Genomic DNA, 18,180 nt, shown 5'->3' with positions numbered 1-18,180 from the left:
AGCTGAACGACTTATAGTAAAATAAAAACTCGAGAATGTTTTTTTTTTTCGTGTAAGATTTCTTTGTTTTCTTTATTGAACATAATAATTTGTTGTTGTTGTTGTTGGTTTTTAATGCTGGCTCACTTGCTTGTTAAATGTTTGTCTCTTGTCTTAAGTTTAAATTTAATTTATTTAGGTTTAATCGTTAAGGTTTTCTCGTTTTCTTTTTATTTATGCAACTTTTTAAACTTTATTTCAATTGTGTTTTTTTTTTTTTTTTGGTTTTTTTTTGTTTTTAATTTTAGAATTGTAGCGTATCCATATGCGTAAATTTATTTTTATTTGTATATTCTTGATTTTTTGTTTATCAATTTGTTAGCTTTTGCAAAAAAAATGTTAGCCATAATAATGAACATTATTCTGTAGCTGTCTCTTTAGCTTCGAATATATATCTATATATATACGCACACATCTAGGTCTGTGCGTATACCTATGTATATATGTGAAATGTTTGGCTGTGTATGTGTGTGTGTTCATATATTTTTCTTGCATTTTTTAGTTGCTAATTAACATTATTGACAAAATATATTTATATATATATTTATTCAAGTACAATATTTATAATTTTAATTCAATTTTCAATTATTTTTCTTTTAGGCTTTACACAAATATTTTTATTTTCTTTTAATATGCCTTGTCTTTGTATGCTTGTGTGTGTTAGTGTGTGTGCTTGTGTATGTAAATAGCTTTTTCAGCAGTCAAATAATTTCATTTTCCTTTAAGTTCTTGTAGATGTGTGTGTGTGTGTCTGCGGTTAATTCAAATATTTAAATAAAATAATTTGCTCGTGCATGAATAAATGCTTAAATATAAATATTAAATTGCAAATTTTAATATTAAATTTTAGTTTTGTATAAATTTAAAACTGTCAGCCATTTTCTATGTTTAATAAAAACATGTAAGATTATTATTTATTTATTTTCATTATTATTATTTGTTGTAATTTATTTTTTAATTTACTACGCTTTTATGCTGTATGCCATGCCCTTTGTATTTGACTTTTATTTAATACTATAAAAACTGTATTATTTAAAAATTATTGTTTTTTGTGTTTGCTAAACTTTCTCATGTCGTTATATTATTATATTTATGCCTTTGCTGCGCTGCTTTTAATTATTTTAAAAGCTAGTTTTTATCATATTACAAAAAAAAAAACATTATTTATATATGCATATATTTTATTATGTTATAATTACTTTAGCTTTATTTAATTTAAATATTCATATTTTTTTAGTTGATTTATTTATGTAAATTCTGTTTTGCTGTAGCTTTAATTATTTAATTTTGCGTCTTGCGTTTTTCTTTTTGGCGGTTTAGTTAGTTTTTATTTTCTTTTAGGCTTCTCGTGTAATCAACATAGACTTCGTTATGTTTAATTATATATTTTTTTGTTGCTCTTTGCTTTAAAATTAAGTACACACATACTTTTAAGCTAGTTCTCAATTTATGTACAACATTTAAGTTACTAATAGTGTTAAATTTCTATTTATTTTTCCACTATGCATGTATTATTTAATTATACTTTTTGCACGTGAACTCAAAGGTATTAGATTAAATAATTAATTAATTGCATTTGTATTTATTTAAGAGCATAGTTTTTCATTTGCATGCATTGTGCGATCTCTTAAATTATGTACATAACTAATTAGGCGGAAAAAATAGTGAAAAAAAAACGACACAAATTGCAACAATAAACACCAGCAACAACTTCTGTAATATTCATAGAAATTTCTGCCATATGCCAAATTAGCAGTAATTAAGACCAAAAAATGTACAGCTAATTAACCAAGAATTTCATACACACTCACCCACACTCACCCACACACACACACAAGCACACACTCAGGCGCAAACACACGTGAAAGAGAACCAATACAAATTGTTGCATAATAATATTTTAATTAGATTTTTAATTATCATAATTAGTTTTTTTTTTTTTTTTTTTTTTTTTTTTTTTTTTTTTGCAAGCATTTGGAGCTGCATTAAAGTTCAACTTTAAGTACATAAATTTTGGATGGATGCATTAGTCAGTTGATAAGTTACAAGAACTTAAGATTATCTCAAAAAAAAAAAAAAAAATCTGAAATTTTTAATATGTTACTTAATTCATTATTTTTTATGTTTTTCTCTACACAACACAGCAAACATCTAGAATTTTGGGGGCTTATCATTTGGTTAGTTTTGTCATAGGTTTGAAATTTGTTGTTATTTTTTTTTGTTTTTGTTTTTATAATATACGCTTTGATTGCGCCCTTTTATAGCGTGCGGGTGGTTGGCCTTTGATACAACCAAATGTTCAGTTAGCTGTCTACACAGAGCTCGTGTCTTCGTATTTTGTGGATTAGCCATATGTATATAGTATGCATGTATAATATGTAACTAGATATATGTACAAATCTAAACAGTTAAGTGCAAATGGCGACTTGGATGGACTTTTGGGGTAAACATTCTCATCATAGAAATCTTTGCATCACGAAATTAATCATAACAAGAATTAATAAAAAACAAAAAACAAAAAAAAGAATCAATTGATATGCGCAGCCGTCGCAGCAGCAGCAGCCGGAAGTGGATACTGCCGTTAACCGTCATTTCGCAGTTGGCATTTCCGTTTCCCCTTTCAGCTGCGCTTTAGGCCAGTTGCGCTGTGTCTTACAGACAACCATTAGCATTTGATATACATATATTATAAAAACTAATCAAGAACTATATGCTTTTGTTGCAGTTTAATGTAAAGTGGACGTACGTGTTTAAGGTTTTAAGGAAGGTTAAGGTTTCGATCTCTTTTTGTTTTTTATTTTTTTTTTTTAAGCTAACAAAACTTATAGCTTGCTTTTCCACTCATTCGGACGCAATGAAAAGTGTTGCAAAACGGCAAAAAAATACAATAAATTTTGCCAAGGTTTTGATTGCGGTTTTTTTTTTTTTTTCGTTTAATTGTGTGCTGTGCTACATTGCGTATGCGTGTTATTTATTAATTATATTTATAAAAACGATATTCTCTGCCATTTTGCTAAGTTGCATATTTAATATATATTTTTTGTTTTATCTGTTAATTATTTATAAGTAGCTTTTAGCAGTGTTAATAAATTTTGAGTTATTTAGCTTGAGTTATTCCTCTTGAGTTTAGTTTTAGTTTCAACTAGCTTTGCATTTTAAATTTTTATTAATTTTATATTAAAATATCGCTTATTTAGCAAGTGCGCTGATCGCGAATACTTTAGCTTCGCGTTTATTGCCTTGGCATTTATAATTAAACTCATTTTTATGTCAATTATTATTATTATTATTTTTTTTTTTTGTTGTGACTCTGTTACCGTGCCACTTGTGACGTGACAAGCATTTTATTTGAAGCTTTGCATGTAAATATAAGTATTCAAAAAATTGGCTTCTCTCCTGTTGCACTCATCGTCATTCGGCTTTCGCTTCTCTCTTTGTCGGGTTCATAGATTTGGCCACTTGGTTTCATTTCTTATTTTTACTTTTCTCATTTTCTTTTATTTCGTTTCGTTTCGTTTTCCTTCGTTTCGTTTCATTTCAAGCGTTTTCTTTCTTTTGTTATTTTTGCTTACTTTTTTGTCAATATAATTTGTGAGAACTTTTGCTACGTTATTATTATTAAAGTTTATTTGTTTGCTTTTTTTTAATTTTTATTTTTTATGTCTTCTTCAAGTTTTATTAACTGCTTATTGCGTTTTATAAACACAAACTCTTCTGTTTCTTGTCTGCACTTATTAAAACTACTCAACTTAAGCCGATTGCAGCTTGTTGTGTTCTTTCTTGTTATCTATTTTCTGTTTTTTTTTTTTGTATTTGTATGTAATATTTTTGAGTTTCTTGTCTCATTGCTGCAACTTAACGTACTACATGCCGTATAACTAGTAAAAAAATGTGTTTTGTTTTTCCGACTGGCTCACACCGAACATACTAGATAATATGCTATTTTAAGTAATACTAGACAAAAAAAAATATATAGTTTTGTTTGCATACTAGCCTAGAATTGTAAATGTCTATCGATAATAAAAATGAAAAGTAGAAAGAAACAAATTAACATCCGCGCTCTCTTCAACGCTCTTAAGTACATCGTTGCGCTCTCTTCGGCTCTTATTTGAACTTGCCTGAACAACGCACGCGGCTCTCTCGCCATTTTGATTCAGCTGTCCGTGTGTTTGTGTATTGGGAACGTGGAATGTGTCGAATGTGGAACGCACTCGCTGGTTTAGTAGCGCTGCTGATACTCATGATGCCAGCGATTGAAATCAATGTGGAACACAATTATGGAACCAGTTGACAAGCCAGCGAGCAAATATCTGTGAAAGAGCAGAGCAAAAAAAAGCGGACAAAAGAGAAAGAGAAATAGAGAGAAAGAAATAGAACGACAGAACGAAACATTGATTAGCAATGAGTAAGGAATAAAGGCATAACTAAAATGAAATGAGAATTTTCAATTTAAACTTACTTCTGATCGTGAGTGAGCGCCAGCGAGCGTATGCCCGCATTGCAGGCGGGAAAGGCATAGAGCGGTGCCAGATTGAAAGTGCGCCACACCTCGACAATGCCGCGATCACCGGCGGTCATCAGATACTCGCCATCGCGCGAGAGCAGCATGCACTGCAACGAGTGAAAGAAAAAGACAGAGAGAGCGAAAATGTAACGAGTGCCGAGTGTAACGAGTGGCGAGAGTCAAATAGCGAGTGAATGCAATGCCTACCTGCAGATTGTCGTTGTGCGTTTCATGGCGCAGCTTCTTGCCATTAATGGTGTAGGCCGCAACATTGCCCTTGTCATAATTGATGACTATAAAGCCCTCGCGCGACATAGTTATCAGCTCCGGCGAGTTGAAATCAGCGGGCGGATCCAGCGAGCGCAGCAAATCGCCAAAAGTGGTGTGTATCAAAACGGGTCCGTCTAGACGCCGAGAACAATAAAATAAAAGAAAAGGGAAAGAGCGGAAGAGAGCGAAAGAGAGAGGGATATTGCGAGTGTAAAGTTAGAGTTGAGGCCGGCAGCGATCAAAACTTACTCGTTGAACCCGAAACAACAAGCCCCAGCTCAGCGCTTATCACCACCGAGGTGACTGCCTGCTCGTGACCCGTAAGTGTGGCGCGTGGCGTGGGCACATCCCCTTCACCGACAATGCTCTGGGTACGGGCATTCCAATGCCAGAGCAGTACCGTACAATCCGCCGAGCCGGATGCTATATAACAGTCCGAGGTAATGTTGCACTCGCTGCGTGCCATGCAGGTGACAACTCCAAAGTGGCCGAAGACGATTTGCACGATTTTCGCTGAGCACAAAGAGAAGGGGAATCGGAAAAGGTTAGGGTCAAGAGCATTGGCATTGTAGCCAACGGACTAGCCGACTCACCTGTCTCTGTGGCGAACACACGAAAACTGTTATCCCAGAAGCCGCAGGCAATGAGAAAACGACTGTCGACAGTGGTCACAAAGCAATTGGATCGAATCTTAAGCATTTGGCTAAAGTTGTCGCCCAAATGACGACGGCTGACCGCGTTGCTGTTGTTATTGGTGCCATGCACAGCTATTGGTATGGGTGTCATCAATCAGAGTCTAGACAGGCAGTCAATTCAAGTTACTTACCCAACACTGGATCAATGGTCAGCGGCTGATTGGAGCCTGGCGATTGCGGCGACTCGGCATAGCTGGGACTCTGGACGGATGCGGTGTAATTGCAGTTCCAGCGATTCACCGCAAACTGATGACCAGCGGTCACGGTGACCACAGAGGGTAGCGATAGCTGAGGATAGGTGTTTGCCGAGATGTGTATGATGGGCGAGTTCTGATAGAACTTGAGCATCTGGCACAGATCCTCGGGCATGGCACTGAACATCATGGGCGACAGATGCATAGCGGAGCTGCGTGGTGGATGCGGTTCCATTAGCAGCTGGCTGGGTGTTTGCCCAAAGTTTCGTATTTGATTCTCAACAGCTTCGCGCATCACCGGATCGAGCACGCCGTCCAGCTCGACGCTGCCCTCGTAGGTGAGATAGTAGAACACGTTGGTGGCCCGGATCGCTTCCGGTCCGCGCTGCTTGTAGCCGAATATCAGATCGATCCACTGGTGCAGCTGGCAGGAGACAAACTCCGATTCGAGGGCCATGCGATTGATGCGCACAAACTCCTCAGGGGACTTGGCCCACGGGGGCAGCTCAATGTCATCCACCAGGGCGCCGTCTTCGCGATGTCCCATCCTGTAGCCGGATGCATTGTAGAACATCTCAGGCAGGAAATACCATTCCGGTATCAGTTCCTTCACATCAGACGTATCGCGCTGACAGTTCTTCCAGCTGAGCGATACGGAAGAGAACAGCCGATCGGGATAATCAAATTTGCCGCCCTGCAGCGCCAGGAACATGGTCGTAAAGGGTTCCACGCGCACCAGCCAGGTAAGGGTGAATGCGGCCGTTGAGTAGTGGGTGCCATAGTGGAATGGGGGTATTGTATCGCTGTCCCAGCTCTCGTAGCGCTCCTCAAAGTAGGCACGACGCGAAGGATTCAGTGCGCCAATTGGCTTGGACAAATCCCGATAGTTGGAGGGCAGGCTGAGATCCAGATCCTTTGAATCGTAATTGGTCAGCACCCAAGGGAAAATCGGATACTGGTTCAGATCGTTGTACGTGCGTCCGGCAATCGTATTGAGGAACATCAAGTATTCAAAGTTGGAGATCTCACGTCTCTGCCATTTCTGCGTCATGTTCGAGTTGCGCATCAGTTGGCGGGGTGACATCATGGAGGCGCGACGTGTCTGCGGAATGCCGTACTTAATGCCAACGCCAACGCGTGGCAGTGCCTTGATCACCTTCTTGACGGTGTGCTGATCGGGAAAGGCGAACAGGATCGAGGTGCGGCTGGCCAAAAAGATCTCCAGCGCCACGTTCTGCAGCAGATAGCGACGCGAGAAAATGGCGCGCACCTCGGAGAAGTACCATTTGCCATGCAGATGGTCGCAATACTTGAGTACCTCGGCATCGATCTTATGGAATTCCGGATGATCCTCATCCACCTCAAAGAACATTTCAGTGCTCGTAATGGAAACAGTGCCGGGTGCCACCAGACCAGGCGCTATCAGGCGCGCTTTGGTGCTAATATTCACGGGTCCAGTCAGATCCAAATCTAGTTCCCGATCCTCAATTAGCAGCTCCGCATCGTCCAACAGCTCGCTGTTGTGCTGCGACGATGGATGTGCGCGGGATACCGCAATTTGAGTGTGGAATTCGTCGCGTGTCTGCAAGATGGCATCCTCGGGTGCACCGTTCTCCAGCGCCGCCTTAAGCGTGGCCTGTGGATGGGAGGAGCCACGTGGATTCTGTACCATGCGCTTGCGACGCCTAGCATCATCCTCCCAAGCGTCCAGTTTCCAGTATGTGCTCTTCGCCAGCGGGCCAACACTGGCCGTTATGGAACTCGTGATGGCAGCCATGCCGTTGGCATCGCCCCAGGCTCCATGGCGATTGCACATTATGTTTCGCACCTTCTCCAACAGCCGGCTGGCAATGACATTGTCCCGTCGGCGAGCGGCTGTAATCAGATGATCGCACATGCGCTCCTCCTCGCGCCGTTCGAGCAGCGTTTGGGCGCACTGCGACTCAAAGTCGGCATGCTTTAGTACATCGTCGGCCCGCATCCGATTGAGAATGAACTCCGCCTCGTTGGCCACGCGCACAATATGATCCTTCATGGCATGGGAGAGCAGGCGGCCCTCGTTGATCAGCTCGATGAAGGCGAGACCGGCGTGCTTCTGCAGACTGTTCTGCCACTCCTGCGAGCAGAGCAGCATCACCAGCTCGACGACGGAGTGTGAGTTCTTGAACGTGGTCAAGCCCTTGCCCTCCATCAGCAGCTCCTGGCCGTGCGAGCCGACAAGCGTCTTGGAGAGGAACGGCGCAAAGTCAACCATTATCTCGCGCAGCAGTGGACACACGGGACCCAGAGCTATCTCCAGCTTTTGCGTGAGACTCGCCTCGCGCGATGGCGTCGTCAACGGCAGCTGCGCCACCAGCGCCGGTGGCTTCATTGGCAGCTCATCGGGCCGCGTGCGCTGCTGCTGCGTGCTAACAACTGTGCCAGCATTGCCGGCGCCAGCAGCAACACCAGCACCAGCACCACCAACGCCATAGCCATCCGGCACACGCACCACCGATATTTCCGAGTCGGGCTTATCACCACGCTCGCTGCCCACTGCCATGCCCACGCGCGAAATGCCCTGCTGTTGTTGTTGTTGCTGCTGTTGCTGATGTTGTTGCTGTTGTTGCTGCTGATGTTGCTGATGCTGCTGCTCGTGCTTGACGCTGTCGCTGGCATCAACAAGGCCCACGACAATGCCGCCACTGGCCGCCGCCTGAACGGCTGCGTCCTCATTCAAATTGACATCCGTCCAGCTCTCGTCGTTCGAGTTGCTCGGCTTGTGATCATCGGCTAAAATATCGCTGGACGATTCGACTTCGGGTACTTCGTTTTCTGTCGAGTTCATGTTCAGGGACACCACATCCGAATCGACGCTCTAAATGGATCGAGTTTTAAATGGGAATAACACAAAATGTTAGTTCAAAATCAATGGAGGTTTTGGTGTAAAAGCTTTTCATGTGGGGATTTATCGATAGGTGTTGCCAGTGCAATTTATGTACAACAAGTTGTGCTCAGTGGGGTGAAGGGTGTGAGAGAGGTGCGTTGGCATAGCGGGTGCTAAGACGACAAAAAGTGCTGCAGAACCATTTTCTTGGCTTGTATTTGCTATCGATTTTCGATAATGTTAGCAATCGAAACGCTTTTGACCATTGACCAAACGCACGATTGCTAGCTCAGAGATTTCATAGTTAAGGACTACAATCGGTTAACTTAATCATTGACTACCGAGTGGCGCCCCTCTTCTAATCGATATTGATATTATCCTATTATCTTTCATGTCGCTAATCGCTGGCATCTCCCTACTTTAGTTTATCTATTGTCTCGATAGTAGCTGCTATCGAACTTATCGATTGTCTATAACAGTTTTCTTTGGTGTGCCTTGGCATTAGGTCATAGCGATAGTTGTGTGCTACACATAACTTTACTGAATGTGCATGTGTGTGCTTGTGTGTGTGTGTGTATGTTTTGGTATCATTTGCGCATTAATTATGCACATTGAACAATAAATCAAAATTCCTGAGCGCAAGGCACAGCTCGTCCGCTGCTCAAATCCTGTTGACCAGCCACGTCCTCTCAACGTCCTTGTCAACACATGCATTTGTCAACGCCACGCACAAAATGTTATCAGCAGATCTATATGGAAAACCCGTCACCCCTTAACCAAACTCGCCGCTCCACTTCCTCTAAATGCCCCCCTCACCATGATCTCTTTGTGTATTTGGGGCTGTGATTTGCATAAAAGGCAAGCCACAAGCCCAAACACCCAACTCCTATCCCCCGATTGGCTAACACTTAACAAATTTTGCTATTACGTAATTCAGCTCATCCGATAGGCATTAGGTAAACTGGACATAACGGACAGACGGCTTGTGTGGGCCATATCAGTGGTGGGTGGGAGGAATGGCGGAGGAGGGGGTTCAAACGGATGGTCATATGACAGAATTTTGTTAAAACGTTTGACAAATGTCAACTGTCAAATACAAATACAGCAAAACGGCACAAGTGGGTGTTGGCAGAGCTGCGTGTGTGTGTGTGTAAGTGTGTGTGTGTGTGTGTGTGGGTGTGCCAGCTGTTGCGCCAACGCAATATGCTGCATATCCTACGTATCCTTTTGCAGCAACTGAAATCAATCGCCTCTTGTTAGACGCGGCTGGAAACTTGAATAACACTTGCGGGCTACGTTGAATACACACAAGCACAACCATACATACGATGAGAAGAACGTGGTGAGGGAGGCGTGGCGGGGGATTTGCTGTATTAATAATGCAAGCAGTTCATTAAGAGCCCAAAACCGGAAGACGGCACGTCGTGAGCGCCACAAGATAAGAGCTGCTCTGTGCGTGTGTGTGTGTGTGTGTGTGTGTGTGTGTGTGTGTGTGCGTGCGTGTGTGTGTGTGTGTGTGTGTGCGTGCGTGTATGTGCGTATGTGTGCGCTTGAGCATTATTATTCTAGTTTGTAACACTAATTGCATAACATATACATAGATATAAAACATACATAAATCACAAGACACATACACAAACAAATCCAAGAGACACACAACAAATCACGTGGTGCACGCAGCCAAATCAAACTTATGTGTGAGCGTGTGTGTATGTGCGTGAGTGTGTCTGTGTGTGTGTGCGAGTGTATACGCGGATTGGCGCACAGATTGCTTAATGAATTATTGATTGCATTTAATTGCAATTCAATTTGTATTCTCCTTTAAAAATAAAAAACAAAAAAAACGGAATAAATAAAAATAGAAAACTGCAGCTGCCCGACTTGTAGATACCCTGCAATTATGATTCCAATAAAACAAGGCGAAGGGGTTGGCAAGAGAGTAAATTTGGGTTTGGTATGCTGTTCAGCTCTAAGCTATTATATAATATAGAATACCATATAAAAATGACCAGCCAAGAGAACTCAAGAGGAAGCTCATCTCTACAAAAAAAAAATACAATCTAGCAAAGACTGTGACTGACATAGCATAGGGAATACTGAAATATCGTAAGTTTTTGCTTAGAGGTTAAATGCAATGCAGTTAACAGAATTAATTTAAAAATTCTTAATTCGTTACAAAAATATAAGTAATCAAGGATGAATAGAAATTTCTGGAGGTTTCATTTATCAGAGTTTATTTTATTCATTCCGAAAATGGGATACATGAGAGAGGGAGAGGGAAACAGCTTAAGGTGTAAAAATATTATTAATATATTTGTTGCATTATCTAATTAAATGGATCGGCCATGGGCATCGTATTGAGCTGTAGATATGAAAATACTTCCCACTTCACTTAAGGAACTTATTTATAAGTTAAACAAATGCTTACAAATCCTGACATTATGATGATTTTCAAAAGATGACTCGAACACATTGTCAAATTCCAAACTAGGTTAATATGCAAAAGAGTTTCTAGTTCGATAAATATGTAGAGTATTTACTTGAACCGAAAGGATAAGCTGTAAGCTTCTCTCTGCTTGCAGTTATTTAACTAAGCCATTCTCTGGACAAATTGTGAATGCACTAAATGCAGACTAAAAGCAAGTCTAAAGATTTCTAATTAAAGCGCTTAATGTTAGCGCAATAATATCATTTTCCAGCGAAATGTCATTAGCTCTGTGAACTCGAATTGGACGGGGCTTTAATGTATTGCGACAAGAGGTCTGAGGCTGAGCTCGGTTTGCAGTTCAGCGAGGAGGAAAAGTGCCTAGTGTCGTTTCATGTCCAGGACAAGGATTACCTGTGAGCTCAACTGTAAAACAGTTAGATACGTTGCATTCGATTTAATACCTGAGGGCGCACAATTCTGTGTAAATGTCGCATTGTGTTGGTTAATTGATTGCATGATTTACTGATACATTGCGCCATTGATGCAATATTGATGCTCAGCTCAGTTGGACATTTGCAATTATGCAACGTCACATTTGTGCGGCCACAAAAGCAAAGAAATTAAATTACAAATTGACAAACAAACCGAACTATCTAAATACAACAGAGAAACACAAGAGAGACTGGCCAAGAGGGAGTGGGAGCGGGAACGGGAGGGACCGAAAGAGAAGTAAATGAAAATCTGATAGACGCAAAAACGAAATGAAAAATTAAATGAAAAATTCTGAAAAACACGTTTCATCCCAACGAAATGCACAAACACGACAACTGTTTACGAATGCAAACAAAATAAATGATTTCAGATGATTTGTACTTGCTTCGACTGTGGGCAATGGGCTGTGGGCGTGGTCGATGCACTAATTAACACACAGGATATGTCAATAAAGGTTATGCATTTTAAAATTACATAAAATGTTTCATTTATAATAGCCTTGCAGAGAGTCTGTTGGGTAATCAAATAAATACATGAATTTAAGTGAGGCTTAAATTCATTTTTAATTATCTTCAAAATTTACTTTAATATCATACGGTATTTATATGTTTATGTTTATTCAATTTCCGATGAAACCGTTTTCTATTTCTATTTATTACATTTCTGTTGAAACCCTTGAAACGTTTCTCACGTTGCGCTTCTCCATGACTTTAAATGCTTTCGGTCTTTGCCTTAATAAACGTCTCGGTCAGCTTTAAGCTTCGCACTTTATTAAGGCTAGAGCTTCGGTCGTCACTTATTGCTTTGCTTCTCGCTTTGCTAGCAAGTGATTCTTGCTTCACCTTCTTTCTTGTCTTCTTTTTGCTTTGCTTATCGAATAAGAGCGACCATCACTCAAACACTATTCTAACTAACTAACGACTAAAACACTATGCTTCTTGGTTAAGTCTTGTTTTGTATGTTCTGAATTTACTAAAGCTGCGTGCTTTTTTTTTTTTGTCTTAGCTTTTAGCTGAACTTATTGATTCTTCTTCTGCTTGTTTTTTTGTATGCATTTCTCGTTGTGCTTCTCCCTTCTCGCTATTAAACGATTCAGTTCTCACTTAGCTTCTCTCTGCTTTCAATGGGATTGAAATCGGAGTATGATCTCAATAGTCTATACTACCTAGTTTTCTGCAAGGGTATACAAAATTCGGCATGCCGACAGTAGAGTTAAATCAACTTAAATTGTGAACTACATGTATTAACGGATACGAGTATGAGTATTGGGTGCATAATAAACTAACTTCGTAATTGAGATGGTATTTTTTCATGTGATTGGCAGCGGTACAAACGTTGTGGTTGTTGTTGCTGTACGTGTGTGTGTGTGTGTGAGAGAGTGTGTGGGTGAAATTGCTTTAAAGTTGTTGTTGTCAAATTATTGCAAATTATTATTGCATTATTTTGCAATTTTTTGGTATTTGTTTGTATGGAATTTGTTGTTGTTACCTTTGGTAATTTTTTTGGGACCATTGGCTTGGGTGGTGACAATGGTTGTTGTTGAATTTTGATTGTATCTTTAGTTGTTGTTCTTGTAGCTGTTGTTGTTGCGGTAGTTGTTGTTGTTGTTGTTGTTGCGGTTGTTGTCTTAGTGTTGTTGTTATTGTTGTTGTTAATATTAGCCTGTGACAGTTTGTTTTGCTTCGTTTTAGTGTTTGATTTAAAAAACATGCTTCATTGTTGTTGTTCTGCTTGTTCATGTTGTTGTTTTATTTTTCTTTATAAATTAAGCTAACCTACGCATATACACAAACGCTTTCGCACACACACACACACACCAACACACACACACACACACACACGCAAATACTCTGCTTCTTAGTTAAAAGTTAATGCAAGTTTCTACTTATTTGTAGTTTAGAGAAGTGAGGGAAGTTTCATTCATCTAAAGTGACATTCAAACTGTCATGCAAAGTGTTTAAAAACTGAACTCAAGAAGTGCTTCCCACTAGAAACTTTAACCTGGGAGAGAGCGTTTGCCAAGCAAACCTGTCCGCTCCCCAAACCCAGCCCTCATTCATACTAGTAGTATTAAACTTGTTCTTCAGTCACTTGAAATTTACTTCAAATACGCGCACACAGACAGCACTCACACTCCCACCACACACACACACACACACATAGACCCACACACCCAACTAACGCGTCTTGAATGGTACTCACCTTTATGGATGGGGGTCCACTGGAGTGGGAATCATTATCCGCCAGCACCGAGGGATTGTTCTCATCAACGACGATAATCTCGTAATCGCTATCCTGAATCTGACGGCCGCCTGCACAAGAGAAGAGAGCACAATAAATCTGAGATAAATAAACAGATAAATATTATAAAATCTAGATAAATATGGAAGCTTTTAATTAAGCACAAGTTTATACGATATATTGGAGTGTATTTAATAACCTCTACAGCTGCGCCAAGGTAAATCATTTGAGCACAACTGCAGAAGTTGACAAGAAGCACACAAAATAATATTATAATATATATATATATATATATATATTTATGCATATATATATAAATATGTGTATAACTGTTGAATAAGTTATATATAAGTATGTTATCTGGAAAATAGGTATTCGTAGTCGCTAAGCTGTGTGCACACATTTAAAGTATCAAACGAAAAACTCAAACTCAGCGCAAGGCATTCACAACACACACATACACGCACACACACACAGCACGCACAAACACACACTCAAGAGTCTTGGAGCTAGAGAAACATTGATATGCCAGGCAAAAGCAAGTTATTTCTGCAAGTATTTTAAGCTATGCGTAAATTCTTGTTCGAGCTTACAATCAACTTCAGGCCCAGTTCATTTCAATTATGATAGGGTTCCAGGCAATCCTGTTAGAGAACTGAGAGAGCTTTTAAATTACATGAATGATGCAATATTCTATATATCCTATACAGCATTTTCATAAGTTGCGTTCCTTTTGTCAATATGATTTCTAATTAGCATTTACTCTGTCTATGTAGCTCTATGTTTACTCTCGGCACGTAATCTCCTTGGCCTCAATCGATTTTGAGTTATTTGAAAGGCAGTTTAGTTTCCATTGAATGAGCCCGAAGGTAGTGCCTGACTAGAAAATGCACTGAACTTAACGTCAAGTTGAAGTTAATGCCAGCTGCATAACAGCGACTGCCTCATAAAATGCTTTTAGTATGCGCTCTCATCTGATTTGGGTATTCCGATATGCATGATATTTTCGGGGCCTAAAAGTGGCATACAAAAGTGCGTGCATGCTAAAGGCCACGGCTCTATATTTAAGAAACGAATATATTTTCTATACTCGAATGCCAAGATATTAAAAATAATATTTAACTGACATAATTTTAGAGTTGTATTTACGAAAGCCATGACTTTAATGTGGTATTTTTCAAGAAAAAGCAAATGTATGGTATATAAGAACTTATATATCATGTCTCAAGTCTCTAGCTGATCTAGATTTCGAGTTCGTAGGCAAGCACAAAAGCAATACACTCTTTTCAAGCATTACCGATGCGTATACAAATGGAATAAATGGAATTCTAAATGTTGTCAGACAAATTTTGAAAGTAAAATAACGAAAGCTACTTTGACAACATGTCCAAGTGGCTGCTACCTTTGACATAAGCTTGTTATTTTTTTTTCTGCTTTGCTCATTTGGCTTAAAGAAGCAGAGTGAACGGTATACATTTGAAGAACATATCGAAACCGGTGATTAGCTTTGACAGGCACATAAGAGGTAGGTCTGTGGAAATTGATTTCTGTTTCAGACAGCAACTTAGCTTATGTAAGTTGCCTGTCAGCTTGCATTTAACTATTAGATAAATGAAAGTTCGTCTGCAGCCGTTGGGTAAGTCTCTTGATTGGACAACTAAATTTTAGACCAATTTAATGGACTAGCAAAAACTTTTGATTTGAGCTAATTGAACTTCAAATATGTTGAAGTCCTGTCGACAACAAAAATATTCCTCCAGCCAGCTGTTTGGCAGGCTGAAAAGGAGCCAGTTGTTTGACAGTTTTGAGGTGTGAAAATTGTTTGACTTTTTCATTAATTAGACAAATGGCTTTAACTGCATGTAGCTGATGTTGAAGAGCTCAAATTTGCATAACTAAGCACATGCACACATATTACAAGGACACAAACTTGCAGACAGCTGACCAAACTATAGTGAAATAGCAATAGATGAAGGCCAGAGTGAGAGTCGGTGCATAGCTTCATAGTTTGCAACAGCTTTCAGCAGCATTTGGTATTTTTTTTTTTTTATTTTTTATTATATTCGTTTTTGGCATCTAAAGTGCTGGCAACTAATCTCTAGCTGAATGTGTCCGTTTCTCTCCCGCCTGCCCGCCATTTCTCTACCTCGTTTCTCTCTTTTATTCTCTATCCGCTGCAGCTGTTATGACTGTGCATTTGAATTTCTAATTTTCATTGCTGCCACGCCCGCTCAACCCATTGTTCGCTAGTAATTTTGTAATTTGTAAAGTTTTATGGCTGCTAACGCTGGGGCTTAGGCCATTTGTTCGCCCATTGAATTGTAGTTTTGGAGCTATGCATCTCACGGATACATAATTAAATCTAGAGATACAAAAGTATCTTAAAGTGCAGCAGGCGCAGGCGGTGCGCTTGTGCGCCCTCTTTTAGCCAACTCATTAGCCAATTGGCCGGCTATTGTGTGTGGCCTTTATTGTAACAGCGTGCTTTACAGTGTTGATTAACGTCTTAATTGAAATTTATGGCCTACGCTGTTAAGTATGCTATGCTTTTTTTTATTTTGTGTTGTGTGGCTTGTTTCGTGCTGCTGCTGCTTTTTTTGCGCTTAATTTGTTATAATTTCCCAGTGTGGCCGTTTTTCATGCACACACACACATACACACACACACACATAAAGAGCGACCAAGAGCAATAATGGGAGCAGAGGAGAGTGAGAGAGAGGAAAAGCCAGAGGTGTGTGCAGGCCGCAAATTACTTTTGTTTCAACATTGAAAGCGTGTTATCGGCTTTTACAGCTGTACCAACTGCTGCTTTTCCCCGCTCCAGTTCTCACCTCCCACCGACCATTTCTTTTAATCTCACACTCTGTCTTTCTCACTGCCTCTCTCCCTCTTTCATTTAATTTATATTCGTGTTGTTTTTGCTGTTTTTCTGCGACTAATTTACATTTTTGTCGCTGCCATTAATACAGTTTTGTGTGTGTGTGTGTGTCGAGGCAGCCATTTTTTAAATGCACGCGTATCGTTCTTTTTTTAATGGCCTGTCTGCCAAATATTTTATGCAAGCAAAAGAAAAAGTAAAAAATGTTGAATGTGCCTTTAATTCATTTTTATGGAATAGAAAATTAACGAACTAGATTTTACTTTTTTCCCCTGCTGGAATTTCTTTGCGTTTGACTGTATATATAAATATATGTGGGTGTGTGTGTGTGTGTGTGTGTGTGCTTAGTAAATGAAGATAAATGAAATGTGTGCTGACAGCACATAAAAATGACGAGTTAGAGCCGTCGGGCATGCGTCTGCCCCCAATCAGCTGCTGTCCCGCCCAGCTGTCGAAAATTGTACTGTCATTGTAGCTGCATTTGCGTGTATCTGTGTGTGTGTGTGTGTGGTGTGTGTGTGTGTGGTCTGTGTGTGTGTGTGTTTGTGTTTGTATGTGCTAACCATAGATACAAAGATAGAACTTTTTGAAAGCATAAATGGATTACATTGTGCCCCATGACCCGACAGAACAACACACACAAAACTGGTGACACAAACGCACACACATACACACACACACACACACAGAAGCGTTTGTTGCATTCTGTTCTTTGTCGTTGTCAACTGTCAACAAATTAGCAAACGTCGCTTTTCAAATCAAAATTTTAAATCAAATCGACATTTTCGACAAAAAAATGTTTCTGCGCCAACAACAAACAAAAAATGGCAGCTTATTAAATTTGCTATCAAATCGAATAATTGACTTTTGGGGACAATAATTGCATAACCGGCACAGTCAAACTAAAGCATTTTGTATGTATGGAATAAATAAATATTTAAGTAAATGTGCATTGTGCAGCAAATTGTTAAACAATTTATGCAATAAATAAACAGAAAAAAAAAATTTAAATGGAATTATTCCATAACCCAAATAATGCGCATTTAATGCCCCAGAGCTTTAGTTGAGCTATTCACATGACTACACTGTGCAACAAAATTCTATCTAAACTATGCACATTTGTAGGCTAGCAATATGAAAGGGGAAACTAGGATTTAGGCTTACTAAAGGTGACATTGCCTACTAATTATCTGTGCTAAGGACTTAAAATATTTCACCTACGATAATGAAAATTTGGAGGAAAATGTGAATATTTACGCGATTGGCTTGATTGTATTGCCTATGAATATTTATTTTGTTGCACAATGTTTTCAGATTTGCGCACAAAAAATGAACAATACAATTGGCATTGCTGTTGTGCAAAGATAATAGGATTGTTATCATTGAATGTTGCATAATTGAAGAATTGCATTGATTAAATAATTGATATCAATTGAATTTTTGCCCAAAACTATTTTAAGCAGATGGCATTGTATTGATTTTTAATGTGCAATTCCAGTCATTAAAATGGAATTCAATTCGCACAAATCGACGGAGAATAAATGCAAATAAAGTACCTCTTAAACACCTATTT

General features: G+C 39.5%; 1 protein-coding gene across 18 annotated transcripts in view; it reads right to left on the bottom strand.

Annotated features, from left to right (window-relative positions):
• Window positions 1–246: 246 nt before the first annotated feature.
• The window catches only part of rg (A kinase anchor protein rugose), a 265,599-nt gene continuing 247,665 nt past the window's right edge, over window positions 247–18,180 (bottom strand). For 10 of the 18 annotated variants that reach the window (XM_070206635.1, XM_070206636.1, XM_070206641.1 and 7 more), the window contains 8 exons: window positions 13,691–13,800; window positions 12,977–13,150; window positions 5,640–8,559; window positions 5,407–5,580; window positions 5,063–5,326; window positions 4,751–4,947; window positions 4,499–4,650; window positions 247–4,349 (listed from right to left, as the gene is read on the bottom strand). In XM_070206635.1, the coding sequence (XP_070062736.1) occupies window positions 4,259–4,349; window positions 4,499–4,650; window positions 4,751–4,947; window positions 5,063–5,326; window positions 5,407–5,580; window positions 5,640–8,559; window positions 12,977–13,150; window positions 13,691–13,800 (4,082 nt within the window). In that variant the 3' untranslated portion in view covers window positions 247–4,258. The remainder of the gene's footprint in view (window positions 4,350–4,498; window positions 4,651–4,750; window positions 4,948–5,062; window positions 5,327–5,406; window positions 5,581–5,639; window positions 8,560–12,976; window positions 13,151–13,690; window positions 13,801–18,180) is intronic. The other 8 variants (XM_070206644.1, XM_032440740.2, XM_032440742.2 and 5 more) reach the window with 1 other exon arrangement.

This window comes from Drosophila virilis, chromosome X (assembly GCF_030788295.1).
Source record: "Drosophila virilis strain 15010-1051.87 chromosome X, Dvir_AGI_RSII-ME, whole genome shotgun sequence".
In the NCBI taxonomy this organism is placed as follows: domain Eukaryota; kingdom Metazoa; phylum Arthropoda; class Insecta; order Diptera; family Drosophilidae; genus Drosophila; species Drosophila virilis.
The sequence above is the reverse complement of the archived record's forward strand: the minus strand, read 5'-3'. Positions and strand labels throughout refer to the sequence as shown.